Source organism: Adiantum capillus-veneris, chromosome 19, assembly GCF_014529385.1.
Source record: "Adiantum capillus-veneris isolate H3 chromosome 19, ASM1452938v2, whole genome shotgun sequence".
In the NCBI taxonomy this organism is placed as follows: domain Eukaryota; kingdom Viridiplantae; phylum Streptophyta; class Polypodiopsida; order Polypodiales; family Pteridaceae; genus Adiantum; species Adiantum capillus-veneris.
The window spans coordinates 56,924,931-56,949,182 of NC_140949.1; the positions used below are offsets into that span (position 1 = coordinate 56,924,931).

General features: G+C 42.9%; 1 protein-coding gene across 5 annotated transcripts in view; it reads left to right on the forward strand.

The window, feature by feature from the left end:
• Nucleotides 1–24,252, forward strand: part of LOC147434066 (homeobox protein HD1-like) — a 64,151-nt gene that overhangs the window by 9,842 nt on the left and 30,057 nt on the right. For 4 of the 5 annotated variants that reach the window (XR_015185235.1, XM_086489873.1, XM_086489875.1 and 1 more), the window contains exons 3-5: nt 15,765–15,885; nt 16,163–16,359; nt 16,424–16,555. Coding sequence is in view for 4 of the 5 variants with exons in the window: in XM_086489873.1 (XP_086345999.1) it covers nt 15,765–15,885; nt 16,163–16,359; nt 16,424–16,555 (450 nt within the window). In the remaining variant the exon portion in view is untranslated. Of the gene's footprint in view, nt 1–15,764; nt 15,886–16,162; nt 16,360–16,423; nt 16,556–18,939; nt 19,192–24,252 lie in introns of those variants that run through there. The other variant, XM_086489876.1, reaches the window with a different exon arrangement.

Here is a 24,252-nt window from a genome sequence, read left to right on the forward strand (position 1 = left end):
TGGATTCACTTGGCCAATTATCTTTAATGGTCCAAGTCTTTGATAGTCCAACTTTTGGGAAGGGATGAGATGAACAAAGAATATCATGGTGGAGAAGTCACAATTGATCTCGAATCTCATATGATGGATGTTGTATTTAATGTTTTTTTTGGCACTAATTTTATGCATTTGTTGAGCTTTCAAGATATTCAATGTCAATTATTTATGAATGCTTTGTAGATGTGTGGCCAAATGTGTGACAATCAGATTCTTTTTTTGATGATTTATGTGAACTTTCATCCTTGGGTGCTAATCATAATGGACTAAGAATGGAATATGTCAAGTAGAAACATGAATAGTGTTGTTGTAGGAAAAATCAATGAGGGCTAGAAACTCTACCCAAGTGTCTTGATGGTAGTTGATCGCACGCATCGAAGATACTCCTCTAGAGCTTCATTCACCCTCTTTGATTGTCCATCACTGTGAGGATAATTAGTTGAAGAGAGATTAATATTTACTCCTAGAATCTTGGACAATCCTCGAGCCAAAATCTTGATATGAATTATGGCCCTCAATCTAAATCAATGTCATCTAGAAGTCCATAATAGCGATAGATATTCTCAAGGAAGATCTTTGTTGCTCCTTCTCTAGTGATTAGCTTGGTTGCTAGGATGAAATGTGCCATCTTTGTGAGCCTATCAACAACCATGATGGTGCCAATAGAAATAAATCATGCCATAGTTATGAGTCGAACAATGACGAACGAAATAGTATTATGGCTAGGATTGGTCCAAGGCAATCCAACGACAAAATCCATAGAATTTGAAATGTTGGTTCATTTCTTGTTGGGAATAAGAAGAGGATATAAGATCCCGTCATGCCTTTGACATTCAACTTTCTTGAGCTGACATTGTGAACATTCTTGCACATATTTATCAATGAAAGCTTTGCCAATAGAAGTACCGGCTTGCTAAGACCAAAGTATAGTGTATGACAGGGTGTCCCATGGTTGGAGCATCATGACACTCAAACAAAATTTTCTTACAAATATCCTCATGAATAGACACACACTTTGCCTTGCTTGAAAATCAATCCACCATGAATGGAATACTTTTTTGCTACATTTCTCCCTTAGCCAGCCGACGTCCGGACCGCCATTGCTTTTTAGGCTAGGTAGTCCTTCTTTGGACTCTCGTTTCTAAATCCCACCAAAGTGAAGATCTGTCTGGCAATGTTGCCAAGAGAGAAAGATAGAAATTGATCGAGATTTTAGTGAACAAAAGAGCATTCAAGATCCTACCAAGGGAAATCCTTGTAATCACAAAAGTGGCCAGTCTTATGGCAATCATAGCATCAATTCTTATTTTTATCCTTGGCACGAGAAACATCATTTTCCGGATGAAATTTTTAGTCATTGTGATCCCAAGTTCACTCGTAGTTTTTGGCGATAAGCGATCTTCCAAAAGCTAGAGACCCGCTTGTGCATCTGATCATCGGATCATCCAAAAATCAATGAGTGGACCGATCACTCTTATCAAGGAGGAACTTCCCTATGTCTCCCCGAGGTCTCCCCTCATCAATTTGATTTGAAATTTTATCTTTCGTAAATTGAATTTTATTATAATAGTACTAAGCACTTGGATATAGGTATAGCCCGTTCATGTTTAGGTACGGTTATGAGCCAAAAAATCGATTGCTACTAGAATCAAGGGGATCAGAAGATGCAATCCGTGGTCGATTTCTTGCACAACATGCAGGAAATGCTCATGATTGCAAAGGAAAGCATAAAAACCACCCAAATTTAGGCCACCTTTTATGCTAACCAGCTTACCAACCTCTTGATCTTGAGGTGGGGATGTGGGTGTACCTTAAGGTACCAAAGGATCTTAAAACGAGCTGTATTGTTCAATGCTCAAAATTATCTTCATGGTATTGTTGACCATTCCTATTTATCTAGAAGATTAGCGGTATCTCCTACAAAATGGATCTATCTTCTGGCATTACTATCCTTAACGGAGCGGTTGGGACAAGATGAATAAGTGCTTCCTCTGAAGGAAGCCTCAATTTTGGAGAATAGAACTCGTTATATTCCACTTTAACCAAAAGTGGTTTTGGATGAAAGGGTGAAGCGGTCTTGAAAGGCTTCTTACCCCGAGTATTTGATCAAGTGGAATCATCACCCTGAGTCAAGTGCTATCTAGGAAACAATATGCTCATTGAATAGACATTTCCTTAGTTTCATAACCAAGGACATTGCTGAACACATCAATTAAAAATAAGGTTAGAAGTGTTACGTCCCTAAACATCAAGATGGGCGTCTAAGCTATGTCCGGCCAGTGTGAACCAATGCTACGTATGAACAACCCTTAGTTGAAATGAGTTTAAGAAAGGAGTCTAAGAAGGCCTATAAATAGGACGGAGTTCTCATTTGTAAGAGATGTTGTGTGATCACCACGCTTGGACTCTAGGCCCTTGGTAGCTCTACCCACACACCCACCTGGTGTGGGCTTGATGGTATGGGATACCAACCCTTGTGGCAAAGGCTAGCTCATTGGCTACAGGTTCCCATGCTCAAGGGTCACCCCGCATCATCTGTATGCTTGGGAGGTGAGTCTGATGTCTGCTCTCTATGCTTGACTTTGTGTGAGTAAGGCTTGTGTCTTGCCATGTGTGCAAGATGGATCCGATGAAGGGCTAACATTGGCATTTGAGGCTCTTCCTGCTCATACATAGACCATGCCAAAGTGAACAAAATCATTAGAGAACATGAGATAGTGATGGCTTGGCCTGAAAGGCTCTCTACCCTCTTGCATGAGTTGGTATGGGATGCTACTAGAAATAGAAGGGAGCAAGGGGGGCACATGAAAGTCAATGGTGAGAATCTATCATAATTTTTTCTTTCCTTTTTTTGATTTGTAGATGGATTCTTGAATGTGGAGGTTGATGCTTGTGACAATCACAAGGTTGTTAGGTGTATTTTACAAGTTTAGCTTATCTCTTGGCTATCGTTCATGTGAGGGTGTCCTTGAGAGCCTGCGACCCTAGGACATGGTAGTACCCTCCACATGCGCATCATGGTAAGAGGGATTTTACATCCTCAAGTATGTTTATTTTGCAAGCAGTTCATGGATAATAGGGAGCAAGAAAGGTCTTTTTTTTGGAAGGCTTTTTGTGCCATAATTGAGAAATTTCATGGGAATTTTTCCCTTGAGGTGGTTAAGTATCAAGACCGGTTAAGAGTCCTAAAAGCTTCCCTATAAAAAGAGTCCTAGAAGCTTCCCCTTGAGGCAGTTAAGCATCAAGGGCAGTATAGCCTTCCCGTAGAAAGTTTCCTGGGAAGCTTTCCCTTGAGCCAGTTAAGCATTAAGGGTGGTTAAGCTTCCCCGCAAAAAGTTTCCTAATAAGCTTTCACTTAAGGAGGTTAAGCATCAAGGGCAGTTAAGCATTCCATCTATAAAGAGGTGCTGGAGAGTGAGAGTGTGATTGCTTTGCTCACTGCAAACTCTCACCCACACACAACTCTCTCTCTCTCTCTCTCTATCCCACTCTATCTTTTGCTTTCTCTTATATGTTCTTTTATATCTACTATCATTTTACGCGATTCTTTACTACATACTCTCGTATATCACGCTCTACACACCATGGCATCACATGATGCATCTTAGCATGGGATTCACATCGCTAGCACACTTCAATCCATGGAGGAAATGTTAGTTTCTCCTCATGAACTCACACACATTCACAGGAATTGTCTGGCAAGCTCGCTTTCTCTATCTCCCACCGCTTCTGATGTCTCTCTCTCTCTCTCTCATAGCCATGCTCCAATGCCAATCGGAGGAGATGCATGAGCAATCTTGGAGACTTTCACCATGCCGATTCACTTTCCACCTGTGTCCATGAACACTTTGTCTCTTCAATTCCATGCCAACCCCTTCAAAGGGGAAAGGAAGGAGTGCAAAGAGACCATCATCGACTCTTGGTTGGTGAAACGGATGGCCTACTTTGATTTGTATCATTTTATCGACACCCAATTTATAGGGTAGGTACAAGTCATGCTACAGGGCAAGGCCTACACGTGGTGGACAGGGTTGCACCCTCAGCCAAAAACTTGGGTAGCTTTTCAGTCAGTCTTTTGTGCTCACTTCATGCAAGTGGACAAGATCAAGTGCTACAAGAATCTGTTCAAGTTGGATATGGGAAAGAACGCTTTGGATGCTCACTCTCACAAATTCAAGGAACTTGTCCACAAAACCAAGGCCTTGCACATGCTTTATCGACAACCTGGGCAACTTTCCAGTCAGCCTTTTGTGAAAGTGAACAAGATCAAGTTTCTCCTCATGAAGTCACACACATACAGGGGAATCGTTTGGCAAGCTCTCTTTCTCTATCTTCCACCGCTTCCAGTGTCTCTCTCTCATAGCCATTCTCCAATGGCAATCGGAGGAGATGCATGAGCAATCTTGGAGACTTTCAACATGCTGGTTCAATTTCCACCTATATCCATGGACACTTTGTCTCTTCAATTCGATGACGACCCCTTCAAAGGGGAAAGGAAGGAGTGCAAAGAGACCGTCATCAACTCTTGGTTGGCAAAATGGATGGCCTACTTTGATTTGTATCATTTTATCAAAACCCAATGTATAGGTTAGGCACAAGTCATGCTGCAGGGCAAGGCCTATACATGGTGGACATGGTTGCACCCTCAACCAAAAACTTGGGTAGCTTTTCAGTCAGCCTTTTGTGCTCACTCCGTGCAAGTGGACAAGATCAAGTGCTACAAGAATCCATCAAGTTGGATATGGGAAAGAACACTTTGGATGCTCAGTCGCACGAATTCAAGGAACTCATCACACAAAGCTTCTTGTTTCGAGGATTAAAAAAAAGAATTGATGCTATGATTTCCATTCGATTGGGCACTTTTGTGACAACAAGGATTACCCTTAGCTAGATCTCGGAGGTGAATGTTCTTTTGTTCACTAAAATCTTGACTAATTTCTATCTTTCTCTCAAGGGACATTGCTAGACACATCCTCACTTAGGTGGGATTTGGTGCAGTGAGTCCAAGGACTACGTAGCTCGAAAAGCACTCACGGTTCATCGGACGCCCTTCAGTTGGCTATAGAAAGAAAGGTAGCGAAAAAGTATTCCATTCATGGTGGGTTACTTTTCAAGCAAGGAAAAGTTCTCTGCCCATTGATAAGGGTATCTGCAAGAAAATTTTGTTTGAATGTTATGATGCTCCAAGCGTGGGACACCCTGACATACACCGTACTTTGACCTTAGTTAAGCCGATACTTCTATTGATCACACATGAAAGTTTTCATTGAGAAGTATGTGCGAGAATGTGCGCAATGTCAACTCAACCAAACTAAACATTTGATACCAATGTTAGTCCCTTGTCGGATATATCATGCATACATGACATGACACAAGCCATACTCACACAAAGACAAGCACATAGAGAAGACTTTAGACTCACCTCCTAGCCATAAAGTGGATACGGGGTCACCCCTGAGCTTGGGACCCTACAACTAATGGTATAGCCTCTTCTGCAAGGGCTAGTTTCCATACCATCAAGCCCACCCAAGACGGTGTGTGGGTAGAGCTACCAAGGGCTTAGAGAGTCCAAGTGTGGTGATCACACAAGATGGATTACAAATGTGACATCAGTCGTATTTATAGAACTTCTCAACCACATACTCTCCTTAACCTCCCTTCAACTAAGGGAACATCCACATGTAGGGTTGGTTCACACTGGCCAAACATAGCTCATGATGCCGTGATGGCCTAGCCTGACACACTGTCTACCCTCTTGCATAGGTTGGTATGGGAGCTACTAGCAAAAGAAGGGAGCAAGGGGGGCATATGAAAGTTGAGGGTGAGAATATAACTTAAGTCGTTCTTTCCTTATTGCGATCTACACATAGATTCTCATGTGGAGGCTGATGCTAGCTTGTGATAGTCACATGGTTGTCGGTTGTGTTTTTCATTAGGATTTGTGGTGGAATGGATGTCAACAACTATGCCTTGGGTTTTGTTCTCTATGAATACGACCAACTTGTAGCATTTGAAAGCCGCAATCTCATACACACGCAAACCTGTTTTTCCAAACAAGATAAGCGACCATATGGTGGCAGCTTCATGGTATGGATTGAGCATCGTTCATGTGGGCTAAGGCCTAGCTCTAGAAATTTCTAGAATAATCTAGAAGGTTTTGAAAGTTCTAAAAACTTGAAGAAGATTCTAGAAGGTTCAAGAAGCATCTAAAAGATTTTAGAAGGTTATAAAAGTATCAAGAAGATTCTAGAAGTACTTAGAAGAATCTACAAAGTTTTAGAAGAGCTAGAAGTTTCTAGAAGGAAAAACCTAGAAGGTTCTTAACCTCCTTAGGCTTCAATATAAATAGAGGTCTTGGGTTACAAGCCCCCCAATCTTGCAATATTCAAATGTAAGAACTCACATCCATGAGAATATCCAAATGTAGGTACATTGTATGAAATATTTATTAGCATTGGTATTATGTCAATGCGAAAACATGGGGTTTTTTCAAAAGTCAATTGACGGTTAGCCTATTTGAAAGTGTTAATATTGGAGATACGTTGTCAAGAAGTGCGCAGTGCGACTAGGAAAGCGTCGGGCCTCTGACTGTGAGGATTCGTAGCAAAATTAAGCAAGGCGTAGACCATTTGAAGCCAAAAACACACTAAAAAAGAACAAAACTCCAACCATGAAAGCTCCACTTTGAAAAAGAACCAATAATAACTCAAAAATCTTGTGTGTGTGAAGATTAGGTGTAGCCTCGCTCCCAATTGCACTGATGCAGTGCTCATTTGACCTGTTAAAAACCCTAAATTTACGCTTCGATTCTTCGTCGTGACCATTTCATGGAGGCTTCAGTACTTCATTGGAGAAGCCCAAGTAGTTATTTGAGGAGGGGAAACCCTAATTGGAGGCCTCACAACATCAACCATGTAGTGGAAGTAGCACAGGACTGCACTAACACCCTGTAAAGGAATGGCTGTATCTCCTTGCTCATGTGCCCAAATGAGCTCATTCTTGGCTCTAAAAATTCCCACACAACTTGAGCAAAAACGCCAGCATCGTTGATGTGGCATTTTGAGCATTTTTTAAGGCTATTTTTGACCATTTTTAGGCCATTTTTAGCCCAAAAATGTCACTTTTTGTCCGTAAAACGCCCAAATGAGCTAGGAAAAATCCCTACAATTGTGGAAAATCCCATTGGGATCAAATTTCATGTTGAACCTCATTTTCCCACTTGGTAAGCACTTTGGATAAGTCTTTCACGCCAGCGCACAAAACCTGCTATTTTTGGCCGAGATTGCCCGCATTGAACTTTCTAGGCAAAACGAGCGTGCCACTTTGAAACACTTGACATTTGTACCTTCCTAAAGCAAATTAGGCATATATTTATGTGAAAAAAAATTCCATGGTGCCACGTGTAGGGCCTCGCCCACCCGGCAAGGTATGTACACGACTGCAATAGTGACATTCATTTTCGCATATATCACACTATGTACATTGTAGCATTTGGTCCCACACATCATAAACATTAAGAGTGAGGTAGATACTTTAATTTCACATTATGACGTTCCATCGCACGACATCCACCCCCTCTAAACCTGCACATCCTCTGGCGTGTGCCACACATATCTTTTGCAGGTTCTGTCTTCATTGAAGTCAATATACATATCAATTTTGTCATCACTTGCAATGACATCTAATGCATCATCCTCTTGTTCTTCATCCACATCCATAGCATTGTCATCAGAGCCTTCATTTTGACCTTCCTATGAATCAAAGGGATCTGTATCACCTCTTCTTTTGAATAAATTGATTCTTTTCCCTGCAATGGGAATCTTCATTTTTGTCCCGTCTAGTTCATGCAAGGTATAAGTTGCATTCCCATGTACATGCTGAACCACATAAGGACCAAACCATCTCTTTGAAAGCTTTCTTATTGTTGAATGTTGGTTTTCAAGACTATTGTCATACACCAACACCCAATCACCTTCCTGAATAGCTTTAGGTATGAGCCTATGCCTCTTATCAAATCTGTCCTTATTCTTTAACCTTGCATCTTTTAATCATGCTACTGAAATCTCAATATCTTGGGGCCTTCTTTCTAACTGTTGTATACGCAAAGCAAGAAGGTCTTCCCTAATCATTCCATCTTCCCAAGGCAATACATTCCATGTGGGAATTAGATCCTCAATCGGCATTATAGGTTTCTGACCATACATCAACTCAAAAGGCATATAACCAATAACTGAGCTATGAGTTGTACGATCAGCACATAAAGCATAAGGCAACAACCTAGGCCACTCTCCCATTTTACCTTTGCAAGCCTTAGCTAAAGCTTTAATGATAGGAGGATGCCCACGCTCCGATTTACCATTTCCCTCAGGATTATATGCAGTAGTGAGAGCAAGTTTAATGCCCAACCTAGAGAAAGAATCCCTTGCTTTGTCAGCATCCAACTCACCCCTGTCCGCTGTTATTTTCCCAACACAACCATAACGGCTAATTACATCATCCAAGAGAAACTTACATACCCCTTCTGTGATTTTTTTTCTTAGAGCACGACCTTCAACTTGATTGGTTAAGTCTTCTCGTGCAAGCACTATGTATCTCATTTGCCATAAACCCAATGACATTGTAACCAGATCTACTACCCACTTGTAATGCATGGCCAATGGGTAAGTAGGGTGCAACCCATCACGATGACGTACATTTGAATACATTTGGCAGCTTTCACATGATTCCACAAAGTGAGATACATCTTTATACATACCTTTCCACCAATACCTCTCTTTCATTGTATTAAAGGTTGCCCATACACCTCTATGTCCAGCATAAAGACTCTCATGAAACTTTTTCATAAGCTCATTTTGAGCGTCCTTATCATTCACAACTCTCATTGGCATTCCATTTCTTTGTTTTGGACGCTTCCATAAGTACCCATATTTCAAAAAGTATCCATAGGCCTTCCTATGTATTCTTTTGAACTCTTGATCAATCACCCCTTCTTGCCTTTTCAAAGTGCTCAAATAGCGTCCAATGAGCAACCAGTCACCTTGATATAGGTCCTCTGTAAATGACTCAAGTGCATTTGGCAGAAAAACATGATTGCCCTTGGCATGAGAGATACTATAGAACTGTGTGCCTACATCATCGCCTTCGACAACCATGTCTTCTTCTTTTTCATACCTTGCTCTTGAAAGCATATCTGAAACTGGATTATCTTTCCCTGCAATATGCTTAAATTCTGGATTCAAGGACTTTATGTAGCAAATCCATCTCAACATAGCAATGTCAGGAGTTGAGCAACTTGTGATCATTCCAAGAAGGGGCAGACAATGAGTCTCCACTATTACGTTTGCTCCTATCAAGTACTCTTTGTCACATTTCAAAGCTGTGACTACTCCCCATAACTCTCTTTCTACCTGTGGATAGTTGCGTTGATGAGCACTTAAGACTTTTGCTCCAAACCTCACCACATATCGCTTGCCATCATTATCATCTTGCCCAATCACCCATCCAATTCCTATGGGGCTAGTATCCACTGTCATAATTACATATCTTCCACATTCATAGTTTGCTTTTCTCAAAGTTGGAGACACAAGCAGCAACTTCTTTAATTTCCTCATGGCATGGGTATGCATTTCTTCCCATTGAAACTTTTTGTTCTTTCTCAAAAGCTGATACAAAGGCTCTGCTACATGTGCATAATGGGGAATCTAGATAACATAAAACATGCATGCACCCAAGAACCTTCGAACCTCAGTGACATTTATACATTTCTCTTTCATTCTCTGGATTACATCAATCTTTGCAGGACAAGGCCTTCTACCATATGGCCTGCACATATGTCCCACAATAAGAACTTCATTCACACCAAACACTGACTTTTGGCCAGACAAGGTAAGGTTCACCTCTTCCAACCTTGACAAGATATTATCACAATCATTGATATGGGTTGCCACATAGTTTTGGCACCCCCTCGAGTCTAGAGCCACATCTTTATCACTTACATCACATCCTTTGATTGGCATATCATCAAGGAAAGGCATTGTAGTTTGAGGTATGAAGTCACGTATGACGTTGTTCATACCATTCATCATATGTGCAACTGAATTAGTTGCCCCCTGAGGTAAGGTGCACATCCTTACTAAACCCAAGGGTGTCCTCATGGTAGTCAGGTCCCTGCTTTCCATTGATAGTTGGAACTGATCATACCCTGAGTACAAATCTTCCATAGAATATATTGCCCTTCCTGCAAATGCCTCTGTAAACTCATCGACAATTGGCCCTATACCCACATTTCTGATTGTCACCTTATTTACAGGTTGCATATCCTGAATAAAGCGTAAAGAACCATTTTTCTTTGGAACTGTGAGCCACCTGTTTGAATACGGAGCACAAGAAGGCTCCAAGATACCCATCTTGATCTTTTCATTAAGCAGCTCAATGAGTTTTGGCAAATGAGCCTTTGGAACAGGAATAGGTCTCAAGTTCCAAGGTACATGAGGGATAGTGAAGATCACCATAGGAGGAACAATGGATGGATCAACACACCCTATCTCATAAGGCTCAAATGCAAAAGCTTTTCCGTGTTTGGCAAGCATGTCTTCAAAGCATATCTTTTCAGCTTTTGTCAAACTGTCCTCGCAACCAACTTTTAACTCTTTCAAAGAATCCTTTGTGAACTTGTGTCCAATCTTTCTTGGGTCACGAAGGATAGGTTGCAAAGCAGCTTGTTCCATCTTATTTGTGCAGTCTTTTGGTAGAGGTAATGCCACTGGTTTCACTTTCTTTGCCACGGACTTATACTTAGTCTCCACTCGTACATCAACACTTTGAGGGTTTTTGAAATCCTCAATGACTTTGTACATGTCTATTGAGCATACTTTCACGACCTCACTTCCCATATGCAAATTGTAATCCACTAAAGACTCCAAATCTTGCATAGTATCCACAAAAGAACACTCATCAAACACACCTGCAATGCATTCATCATCTTCTAGCAAACCATTCATCTTCAAACCTCTTTGTACACTATTTACATGTTGTCGTTCACCTCGCTTTAAGTCCTCACACTCTGTAAAAGCAATAGATCCATAGTCTGATAATCCTACAAAACCTGTAGAAAATGTATCCTTTGCATATACATCATGCGAGAACCTTTCTCTTCTTGTACCACTGCAATCCCGCTCTACAATGGTACATGGCCAAAACCCCTCATATCCATGTAGTCCTTGAATTCTTTGTTCGTCTTTGGCAAGGGTTGCTCTCTAAGACTTTCACGGTTCCTTTCATGGTCCACACAAACAGTAAGGAACTGTACTGCATGCTTCCCATCCCTGCTCCTTATTTTTGCATAAGCTGACCCATCATCCATCACCTTGGTTTCCATGCGAGTAGTAGCGATGTATGGCTGTCCAAGGATAAGAGGATATGTAGACATCTCTTGTACAAAGAAATTCTGGTCATCTTTCACACCTCATATAGTCACCTTAACATTTGGACAAGCTCCGTATAGCTCCCGTGATGAGTTGTTTGCTGCATGAATCATCCATCCATGATTTATATCAATTGGCCATTTTCCTTTTTGATAAAGACTCTTTGACATGAGGTTAATTTCTGACCCATGATCTATCAACGCAATGTATGGCTCTTCCAAGTCTCCCACTTTTACCAGCGTCTCAGTAGTTGCTCTTGCCTAGTGACTATTCAAGTAGTAGCTCTTGTGAGTGGTCTCCACTTCATCTTCATCATCCAAAAAGCGAACGTGTTTTACTCCTCCCCTAGACTTGTAGCATCCAACAATAGTTTCATCACCTTGTTTGCCATAGACCTGTACACCCTGTGCATTTAAAGTATCTTCTTCACCCTGTACATGGATAGATTCAGTAAGAGACTGCCGCTTCCTCTTTATGATATCAATTATTTCTTCATGGAATTCCCGCTTTGCTATACCAAGGACCTCACCCAACGTAAATTCCACCTTACTGTTTAGAATCCTCTCTTCCAAAACCTTTTTGAGATCCTCGTTGTTGCCTCTATATCGAATTGGAGTTTGTAGGCCGGACCCTTTGCTTTGGATTTTGTTGCATCCTTCTTCTTTTCTTTAGAGGCTTGTTGCATAGGAACTTCGGGGATAGGCATCTGTTGCGGGGAAGGTGATCTAGGAGGCACTGTGTAATTTCTACCTCCACTCCTCGTTGCCCGCTTTGAAGGTCCTTCATCCCCATTCTCGTGCCTACGTTTCTCTTCAACAATGCCCTCATTTGCTTGACATTTGGCAATATATGCATGCACTGACAAAGAGTCCACATGGTCATTCCAACCTGTTTCAAGCCGAATGCAATCTCCAGCTTCATGTAAAACCTCTGTAGTCATTTTACCCTTCATAGCAGACTCTATAGCGCATGGCCATAGCTCTCCAATATCATCGGACTCATCTTCTCCAACCTTGAATGATCCTTTTTTCTTAATAGGATCCACCTTCAATCCATAGGCGGCTGCCTCAACCATCGAGATGGCATGGCTAGTAGCCATGCCCTCAACTAGCTTCTTCATCCCGCCTTTGCCAAAGTTTGTTCCCAAGAGCTTACCTGTTTCACTTAAGTGAATTTTTCCATATTTAAAGAAAACGAGCTCCTTTGTCAAAGCGTCTTTAAAACTTTCACAATCCCTCCTTCCATGGTCAGTACTATCACACCATATACATCTATTGACAAAGCCTTCTCTGGTTTGCGGTCGTTGCCCTGTAGATTGACCTGATGGTTTCCCCTTTTCTTCTAGCCTTGTAAGCTTTAACTTGAGCTCTTGCATTCCTTTGACAATATCATCTAGGATGGATTTGTCACTCTTTGGAACCACAATCACAGGCTTTATAGGACTCTCGTAAACACTTGGGGATTGAGTAGGGTTGACTATCATCTTGTCTCTTCATCGTTGTCGCTTAGCTAGTAGTGAAATGGCATCTTCGATCTCATTCCAATCGGTCTTTAAACCCTGTTTTGCATCCTTATCCTCAAGTAGTAGCTCTAAATTCTCTTGAATCTCTTTACCTCCTGCCTGCAACAAGAGCTCTGTCTTCTTTGAGTTTAGCGTAGCCTTTTCAGTCCTTGACAGTTGATCATAACGGCGTTCGAATTCTCTTAGCAGTTTGGTAGGTGAGAGCCCCTCTTTTGGCCGAGCTACCCACTCTAAGAAAGTCCTCTTTGTTACCCTTTCGGAGTCCTCCATGAAATACTCTTCCTTCAAGGCTAATTTGAATGCTTCCCAAGTTTCCCCATGCTCATTTCTAATTCCCCTTACATGCTCTCTGATCTCGAGAACCACAACAAGTTCAAAACTTTGCACCATCTCTGCTTCGGGCACTCGATGAAGCTCCATCTCCTTTACATAGTATCCACAAAGATACTTTGTTACATATTTACCTTTAAATTGGTCCAATTTATTCACCACAGATTGAAGCGCTTTGGTTGAGGAAAGCTTCCTCCTTTCTGCAGCTTGATGCTGCTGCATAAACACTGCAAAAGCTTGAAACATTTGCATTGTGACTGGATCAAACCGAACCCCTTGTTGTTCTTGTTGCTCCATAGCTTTAAAACTTTCTTTTGAGACCTTCAATGAAGATTTTAAACCCTCACCCTAGCCTACCTCGCGTCAGGTTCACCAAAAACGTGTCAAGAAGTGCGCAGTGCGACTAGGAAAGCGTCGGGCCTCTGACTGTGAGGATTCGTAGCAAAATTAAGCAAGGCGTAGACGATTTGAAGCCAAAAACACACTAAAAAAGAACAAAACTCCAGCCATGAAAGCTCCACTTTGAAAAAGAACCAATACTAACTCAAAACTCTTGTGTGTGTGAAGATTAGGTGCTCCCAATTGCACAGATGCAGTGCTTATTCGACCTGTTAAAAACCCTAAATTTACGCTTTGATTCTTCGTCGTGACCATTTAATGGAAGCTTCAGTACTTCATTGGAGAAGCCCAAGTAGTTATTTGAGGAGGGGAAACCCTAATTGGAGGCCTCACAACCTCAACCATGTAGTGGAAGCAGCACGGGACTACATTAACACCCTGTAAAGGAATGGTTGTATCTCCTTGCTCATGTGCTCAAATGAGCTCATTCTTGGCTCTAAAAATTCCCACACAACTCGAGAAACAATGCCAGCATCGTTGATGTGGCATTTTGAGCAATTTTGAGCATTTTTAAGGCTATTTTGGACCATTTTTAGCCATTTTCAACCCAAAAATGTCACTTTTTGTTCGTAAAAAGCCCAAACGAGCTGGAAGAAATCCTTGAAATTGTGGAAAAATCCCATTGGGCTCAAATTTCATGGTGAACCTCATTTTCCCACTTGGTAAGTACTTTGGATACGTCTTTCACGCTAGGACACGAAACCTGCTATTTTTGGTCGAGATTGCCCGCATTGAACTTTCTAAGCAAAACGAGTGTGCCACTTTGAAACACTTGACATTTGTACGTTCCTAAAGCAAATTAAGCATATATTTATGTGAAAAAACGTTCCATGGTGCCACGTGTAAGGCATCGCCCACCCGATAAGGTATGTACACGACTACAACCGTGACATTCATTTTCGCATATATCACACTATGTACATTGTAGCATTCGGTCCGACACATCATAAACATTAAGAATGAGGTAGATACTTTAATTTCATATTATGAACGTGCCATCGCACGATAACGTTTGAAGAAGATTTGAGAACTATCATCTTATGGATTATATTAATTATATTAATGACATGTTTTGTTTTTTGAGCTATTTTTCTTTAATTGTTTCTAATCCAATTATCTAAAAGACAGGCCATATTATGCATTACCCAAATATGCTTAAACCAAAAAGATAGGCCATGTTATGCAATATATATCCGAATGTGTGTATCTTGTTTTCAACGATTTTTTATTTATATGTAGATATGGTTAAGAAACCTTAGAGAAACTATAAAAGATTAATTGTATCATATCAATGGTCACGTTTAGTTCTAGAGCAACTGGAAAAATTAATATCATTTCATAGAGCTATTCTAGTTATGATAAGAGATGAGATACAACTGCATTTTGTTTTCAAACCTTAGAATTAATCTACAATTTTCTCTTACTTTCTAGAGGACAAATCAAGGATACGTAGCAATAATGTATGGATACATTTTAAATGTCTTATACAAAGTTATTGTCTGTAGTGCATGGATTGGTTGATATTTACTATAGGTGATAAAGTGTTTGTGCTTGTTTGTGTGAATTGGGGGTGCCCACCACAATACATTAAAAAAAAAAAAAAAACTTTCCAAAAGGATTAGTGGAATTAGTGGTAAGAGCAAAAAATTATCTTCACGTCACTAGAAAAGAGGTAGGCAAGCTCTAAGTTTATGCAAGGATGTTGAATAAGGTTTTGTAAAAAATGTGGCATAGAAGGTGACAATGTATAAGACAACAAATAATGTTCACACTAGACATAATTATGAATTACTTTTAATGATAACTATGCGTCCTCCGTGGTCACAAGTGCACCAATCATTTGTCATATATAACGATGCAAAGATGTTTTAAAACAATGCCAATTTTAATGGGATAGTTGCAGGAGTTATATTATTTAGCTATACATGAATGATCATAACCGGGGCTTGTGTAACCATGAGATAATGCTAATGCATGTGTTTTTAGTTATGTAACCTATTGGACTCTAGAGTCTAGATGAACCTATAATTAACATGTGGAGGAAATTGTGGCAGGTGGAGTACATTTTGTTGCTGCAATCATTTAAGGAGCAACTACAAGAGCATCTCAAAACGCAGGCGGCTGAGGCAATCACGGCGTGCCAAGAGATAGAGAGGGCGCTCTTCAATTTGACAGGTATTAGAGGGGGCGTCCACCTGAGGGGGTAACTGTTTTTGAGTTATCCCCCTTCCCTCAAATAACTTTACCTCAAAGAGGTGAAGTTAGCATTACCCCCTCTCTCTTTGTGTGTGGGCTTGAGAAAATTTCAATCCTACTCCAACGGATCATGTCTTGTCTTACAATTACTTCCTCCACTAGGCCATGTTTATCTGCATTTTGAAAGAGTAATGGAACCACTAGTGCTGAGCATGCAACCACAACAATGATTTTTTGTTTCTTTTGGTGCGTGCAGGAGCGACATCCAATGTAGGATATGAAGAGAGCGCCTCTTCGAGTATGGCGCATGCAGAAGAGGAGTACTTCTCAGGCATGAACCTGCACATGCCCAATGACTTGGGGCGCTTAGGCATTAATGCCTTTCTTCCTCACGACATCCAAAAGAGTCTACGCGAGCACGTGAGGCGAGAATTGAAGCAAGAGCTCAAAGAGGTATGCAATGCATTCTCTGAAGGGTTTTTGATTATGCATGCGATTAAGAGAACGGGTGCTGCAGGATTATACGTCGAAGCTGAAGGAGGTGCGGGATGAGATCCTACGCAAGCGTCGGGCGGGTAAGCTACCGGAGGACACTACACACCAACTCAAGGACTGGTGGCTTTCTCATTCTCATTGGCCGTACCCCACCGTACTCTCTCTTTCTCTATCTCTCTCTCTCTCTCTCTCTCTCTCAATATTTCAATATTTTTTAGAGGTAAATTTACTACATTTCAAGGTTTTTACACTACAATCGTCTAAATTTTTCAATATAAATTTCAAAATGTGGAGGTTGTAATGCTTTAAATCCGTCTCTCTCTCTCTCTCTCTCTCTCTCTCTCTCTCTCTCTCTCTCGCTCGTGTTGATTCCTGAGTTCAATGCTCATCAAACATATCTGGACGTCTCTTGGGTTTGTTCCTACACGACTTCTTCTCTTTCAAGTTTCTCTCCTTTGTGTGAGTGTGAGAGTGCACGTGTCTAATCTCAAGAGCATGCAGCTCCTAGTAGAACTCATTATATAATCCGTTACTTCTATCAACTTCTCAAAGAAGTTGATAAAAGAGTATGTGACTCCCGGTAGGTCTAGCCTCGTCACTATATGGCACGGCTCTGGCCAGGGGGGATCTAGGGCCAAAACTTGGGGACGTGAGGCGGTTTTGATCTTGGCCGTCGGATCACACAGTGAACTGGGGGTGAACTCGAGGCAAAAATGGCACCCGAGTTCACTCCTAGTTCACTCGCCTCGCGAGGTGTGAGTCGAACCTCAGACGTCTCGATTGCCACACGAATGTCCTACCACCCCGCTAGCGCATGTTGCTATCCATGTTGGCATGGCACATGATCATACCCTAGTTTAGGCGCCCCTAGTTCACCCCCAGGTCACCCGCCCCTAGTTCATCGTTAGTTCACCCTTAGTTCACCCTCAGTTCACCCACCCCTAGTTCATTGCGTGATCCGATGGCTGAGATTAAAGCCGCCTCGTGCCCCCAAATTTGGGCCCTAGATCCCCTCTGACCCAGAGCCGTGCCATATAGTGACGAGGGTAGGTCTAGTATGCGTATGCAGTACACATTTTGAAAATTGAATGTTGTTGAGAATCTTATAAAATTCTCTCTCGTATGGTCACCATCCATCTCTGTGGTGTCTCTTTGCTCTCTCCCTCACTATCTAGGAATGTTGCACAAGTGAAGTTGCAAGGGTCTGTGTGTGTGTGTGTGTGTGTGTGTGTGTGTTATAGAGTAGCGCATGTGCATCACGATGGAGGCATCTGGTGTCGAGGAAAGAGGTGGACAGTAGTTTTCTCTCATCTGCCTCACTATTTAGGGTGGGCTCAAGGTGGACACAAAGCCAGTGAGAAAGAGAGGTGGTGTATGTGACACTGAAGGTGGCGAGGCGATGAGGCTGTGGAGCTAGGGAGCTAGGGAGGGAGATGACACGTGAGAACAAAGGTGCTAAGATAGAGGCAAATGCTCTCTTTGATAGAGAGCGACATGAGTAGCACAGGCAAAACGAGCGCTTGCCGTGGCGATAGAGCGAAGCTTTGTAAGACGATGATGGCTACAACTATCGACTTTTGCTTCGAAATTTTTAGATGGTCTAGAGAATCTTACGAAATCAAGAGCACTAATTTATTCGTTTCGATGAAAGTAGACCCGAATTAGTAGGTGCTCCCAATTTTGCATTCATTAATTTTGTTAGAATCCAAGGAGATACCTTTGTTTTAAGGGATTAAAAGTAAAGCTAAGTGTTTTAGAGCCTCATCCCACAAAGTGGCTAGAGCAGCTCGAAGTGCTGCAAAATTGAGGAGTCGAAGTCTCGCTTCACACTTGGAGCACTTCGAGCGATTACTCGTATGGATTGTAGCTACTGCAAAAAAGAGCGTAAAGCTAAATTTTTGCAACGTGCATTCATTACAGATGTCGCCTTGTACAAAAGCCAGTGTAAGCAATGTTCACGAAAAATCATTTTTCAAAACATACAAAATTTTATTTCTTGAATTTGCCAAGAGGAAATTTTAGAAAATTAGGTCTACTTTTTCGGTTTCTATACTATTTTTTTCTGATATGGGGCGGAATTTTTCCTTTTCTCCTCACCCTCAAGTGGCATTTTTTGAATTCAATATTAAGCTGAGACACATTTTTCCCGAACACTGGTTGTAAGCATCTAGCAAGGTCACACAATGTTGTTTGTGGCTGTGAGGGGAAAAAAAGAGGACCTGCCCGGTGGAAGAAGAAGTATTAACGTCGTGGGAAACTATCCAAGAAACCTTAAAGATCTAAACGACAAGGAGAGTTGAACTCGAGACGTGTTGAGAGAGAGAGAGAGAGAGAGAGAGAGAGAGAGAGAGAGTGAATTTTTGAGAGACATCTGTGCTACTGGCCGTGAGACAGCAACAACGACATAGATTTTTTCGCCTTCGTTGGAATGCAATTGCCATGCGTCGACATAAGTGCAGATAGAGATAGAGGGAGAGAGACCAATTTTGTAATGGCTCTCATGCGCATTGTGATGGTTTTGTGATGGGGTTGGATAAGTTGAACGACGAGGGTGCCCAAGAGCAGACGGGAGCGTCGCTCGCATTGGAGACGACCTTGGAGTTTTCAGGCTGGGCGCTCTGCGCGGTTGACTACGCCGGGCGCCTGACTAGAGATGGTACTGAGCACCTGCTGTCCAGGCAGGCCAGCGTTGCAGATCGTGCTGAGGAGCTGCTGTCCAAGAAGGGCTCACAGGGGAGCGATGGAGATGGTGCTGAGCAGTTGCTATGCAGGTAGCGCAGCGATGGCGATGGTTGAGAGAAGAGAGAAGAGAGAGAGAGAGAGGCTATTTTATCTGTTTTGGGGAGGAAGAAAGGAACAGATCTAGCGAGATTCCCTTTAAAAAAGGACGTAGACCCAATAGGTGCATGTAGGTAGTGGCTGATCTTGGAAAAAAGACTGATCAGAAGGAATCTATAGAGGATTCCTGGAGAGGATGGGAAAGGATGAGGAATCCTTATAAAGGATAGTATAAAATGTATTACTTTTATCAACTTCTCAAAGAAGTATTTTTAAGTCGATCTCACATTTTCTATTTGTAAAATATGCTGACGGACGATTTGTGATGCTTCGCATGGGAAAGTGTGATTTGCTATTAAAAAAAAAAAAGATCTCGTATTATACTATTGAGATTGAACACCTTACACAAAAAAACCATTAGCGAATATAATGTAATGGCTTACACAAGTTTTAGTGTCGTTATCTTTACTTGCCAAGTCTTCCCTTATTTTTTGGAAAATGTATTTGGGACTGAAAGGGGGTGCGCATGGCACGTGGAAGGGGGAGAGAAACAGACACGTCGTGGTTAGTACCTTGCGTCAGCACGACGGCGGAGAGAGACAGAGAACCAGGAGCGTGGGCCACACGGAGAGCCTTCAATTCTAGGTGTGAGGGGGAGGACGCGGAGACACACACACACACACACACACACACACACACACACACAGAGTGTGTTTCTCCAATCGGACTGCCCGCCTGCAAGAGGAGTGCCGAGGGAGATGAGTCGAAAAGGCAGTGGGTGTGTGTGCCCGAACAGGGGGGAGGGGAGCTCTCTCTCTCTCTCTCTCTCTCTCTCTCTCTCTCTCTCGTCTACTACAGAAGATGCACGGAGGGCGAATCTGATGCTGATAGGGAGTTGTCAAATGCATGTGCAATTCGGATTTGATGGAGGAGTGTAGAGGCCGTACAGAACTCGGGAGGGGTTTTGCAGCGCAGTGGCGCAGGGAGATGGGGTCCACACACACACACACACACACACACACAGAGAGAGAGAGAGAGAGAGAGAGAGAGAGAGAGAGAGAGAGAGAGAGAGAGAGAGAGAGAGAGAGATGGTCGCAATTCCTTCGTTCTTGGGGAGAGAGAGATTGAGGGGTAGGTTATGTCTCATGGCGATGGCGAGAGAGAGCCAGCGAGCCTCGGTGGAGGCGCATGAGTGAGGACCAACACTTTTCCTTTCTAGTCCTCAGATTCCCAGCTTGAGATTCGAGGAATCTCAGAGACAAATTAATGGGTTTCAGGATTGTTAGACTACTGGGTCAAAAACACTTAGCAAACCATTAATTAGTTCTCTAGGGAACTCAAAGCAAAAACTTCGCCATCACGCGTTGCACACAGTAGCCCATGCTCGCCATAGTTGCCTGCACCTGAGCCATCTGCGTCTGCACCCTGGCTCTCTCTCACTCTCTCTCTCTCTCTCTTTGCGATGCACAGAGTTCACCACTTGATAAGCATAGAAGACAGATAGCAAAAAACCCTGTTTGCCCTTGCGCTTAGACGTCCAATGGCTCCCTCTATACCTGCATGTGTTCGCCATGGCCTCCTCTGCACCTGCACTCGGGCCTCGCATCTCCCCCTCTTGCTTCCCCTTTCTGTCTCTCTGTCGTGCATTGCCATTGGCCCCAACAACCGACCGCCACTCTCTCTCTCTCTCTCTCTCTCTCTCTCTCTCTCTCTCTCTCTCTCTCTCTACCCGCTTTCATCTCTCGGGTGTCCCCCTCTTTCCGCCTCCGCTCTCAGAGACCACACCTCTCTCGCGCTCTAGCTTTGCCCTTAGACAGTGCATTTCCTTCTCCGCCTTCTTTGCTCAAATACCAATCAACTGTGATTCTTTTGCCCAACTGTCCCTCGTAATGCCACTTGCCTTCGCCTGACACAGTCTGACAGCCATCGTCTCTCCCTCTCCTCCACGCCACATCTACCCCCCTTTCACACTTGACCCCAATATTTTGTCATAAATTCCCAAAATACGCTTCAAATTTTCAAAATTCTCAATAATATTTTTCAAAAAGGAATAAAGATTAGAAAATCTTGAACAATCGAACCAAAATAGATAAAGGGTATTTTCAAAATTTGGACAAATTAGATGGGTATTTTGGTAATTTTTTGTCCCACTCTCTCCCAGCCACGTGTCCGGACCTCCCCTTGATTCCCTTCAATAAACTCCAAATGTGACACCTAAACGTACTTTCTATGTTTTCCTTCCAGCTAGCCTTTTCCTTTTACAAAGGGTATCTAGTGAGATATCCTCTAATGAGTACCAAAACCAAAATTGGTTGGACTTACTGGCTCTACTTTCTCTTTCCATTACACAGAATCTCTTCAAGATGCTTTAGCATCTCCAATCAACCCACAATTTAAAATCATTGCTAATGGACATGGTTTGACCTCAGCATGTAGGAGAACAAAGACTCAAGCTTAACCACTAGGCTATACGCCTGTGCTGCCCTATGGTTTCCCCTTAAGCATTAAAAAAAAACAATCCCCCCCCCCCCCCCCCCCCCCCCCCCCCCCCCCCAAGCCCCGTACCCTTTCTCCTTTACCTTTCTTTTCCCCACCCTTTCCTTTTCCTTTCTCCCCCCCAAACTAATTAATTAATAAGTTTGTGAAAACAACGTTTTGGCTCCCTACTAGCTAGCCATACTGGGTTTTTTCAACACCCATTAATTAATTAACCACTTAGATTCCACGCGAATCTCCCAAATCAAAAAGGAAAAGCGTCCAGCTGCCGCCTTGGACGGGTGCTTGCTTCGCCACGAACGCAACCTACGTCCGCCCCAGCTCCATCCTTGAACCTCAGCTCGGGTTGTCGCCCTACTCATGCAGTACAGGACACACACACACACACACACACACACACACACGCACGCACACACACACACACACACACACACAGAGGTCTGTAGCTTCGACTGCTTCTGCACCATCGTCCCCTGTTTGCAATCGGCGTGCTCACCATCGCTCCCTGCGCCATGCGAACTGACGTGTTTGCGAGACCTGGACAGGACTATCGCCTAGCCACACCGACGGTGTCGATTGTGTCTCTCCTCGACCCTCGACCACAAAAGATCGCCTCTCTCTCCTGACACACGTCATCTCTCTCTCTTCTCTCTCTCTCTCTCTCTCTCTCTCTCTCTCTCTCTCTCCCCACACCTGCCATACGCAGCGTTTTTTTTCCTCTTAAGACATACAGCATGTGTCCAATCCTTGGCTTTTCCCCCACCAACCACAGCAGCATCTCGGAAGATATCTCTCAAAACGAATGGAAAAAAGATTGAGGGCACATACTCAGAGACATTGCAAATTCTATCGGCCAAAATATAGACATTTTTGTGTGACCAGACATCCCAAGCCACCAAGGATTTTGGAACTACCAAAAGATTAATGAAAGTAGCTTAAAGAAATAAAGTAATCATAGATTCAAGTGAAAGCAAAGGGCGTCGGTTAGATTTCGGGGTGCTTGCCATCGTGGCATGCATGCCCCGGCCAACGTTCTCCAATCATAACTAGCGGGCTACTGCCCGTTGACCAAAAGATTAGTCAACACAGTGTCTATGCGTAATTAACCCAACGCTTGGGATCTCAGATTCGAGAGCTCTACTGCTTCACCTAAAACGCACGCTCGTGCCCTCAAGGTGGGAGTAGCAAATCATAAGCTTCAACAAAGTGCAACGCCCTCAAAATCCATTCTGACCACAGCCGATCACCTGCACCTACATGAGGGTAAGCACCCGAAACTTAACCATTTCCAAAGCAAAGATAGATAGTTTTCAAACTACATGAGAAGTCTAGGCACTAGCCACCAAATTAGGCCATCTTATTTCTAAAGATATATAACCTTAAAAATTAGTAGCTAGGTTGCCGAATCACAAACACAATCACAGCCTAAGTTAGCATGTAGCTTTGCTCGCTTGCTTTTTATAAGTGAATCTTATTGCAAAGAAATTTGCAAGTGCATCGAGTGTAACACTCGAGTCTCGAAGGTGTCATCTTAATGATTGTGAGACGACGTCTAACAAATGTGACAAGCCAAAGTCGAAAGCACCATCCCTAACACGAGTAGGTGCCCAAAACGACTTTTTTAGGGACCCATTAATTAGTTTAAGGGGGTAAAGAAAGGAAAAGGGAAGGGTGGGGTAAAAAAAGGGAAAGGGGAAGGGGGGGGGGGGGTTTGTATTGTTTTTTTTTAATGCTTAAAGGGGCCTCAGAGGCCAACACAGGCATATAGCCTAGTGGTTAAGGTGGAGTTTTATACTATGTACCTGATGAGTTCAAATCTTACTCATTAAGATTGGTTTTAAATGGTGACCTGCATGGATATGCTAATTGGAGATGTTAAAGCATCTTGAGAAGGTTCTATGTAATGAAAAATAAAAGTAGAGCAGTAGGTCATTATAGGGGGGTGAAGAAAGGAAAAGGGAAGGGTGGGGGAAAAAAGGGGAAAGGGGAAGGGAAAGAGGGGGGGGGGGGGGGGGGGGGGGGGGGGGGGGGGGGGGGGGGAAGGGTGGGGGAAAAAAGGGGAAGGGGAAGAGGCGCAGCAGGCAGCAAGTGGCTGGATGGGCTTGGTTTGCGCCACTAATGGTTGCCATCGCACGAATGCCTGTGTGTGTGTGTGTGTGTGTGTGTGTGTGTGTGTGTGTGAGAGAGAGAGAGAGAGAGAGAGAGAGAGAGAGAGAGATTTGATCACGAGGGGCGCGGATGGGAGTCTGATGAGAAGCTCTGGCCGGTATTGCATGCCTGCGAGGGCTGCCATCCCACGTGGAGAGAGAGAGAGAGAGAGAGAGAGAGAAGCTCCTGCTGTAGCTCTGTGCGGGGGCGGGGGTAGCGCGTGCACTGGTTGCAGCTAAGAGCATAGTGTTGAAAGCTAAGAAATCTCTCGAAGAAATTAATTAATGCCTCATTATTTTTAGATATATAATTGCTTTCTTCTGCAAGGTATTTTGCGACAAATTACACACTGAGTAGTCACAAGCAGATCTCAATTGTCAAGTAAAAATTAAAGATTACAAAACCTTGAACAATCCAACAAAAATAGAT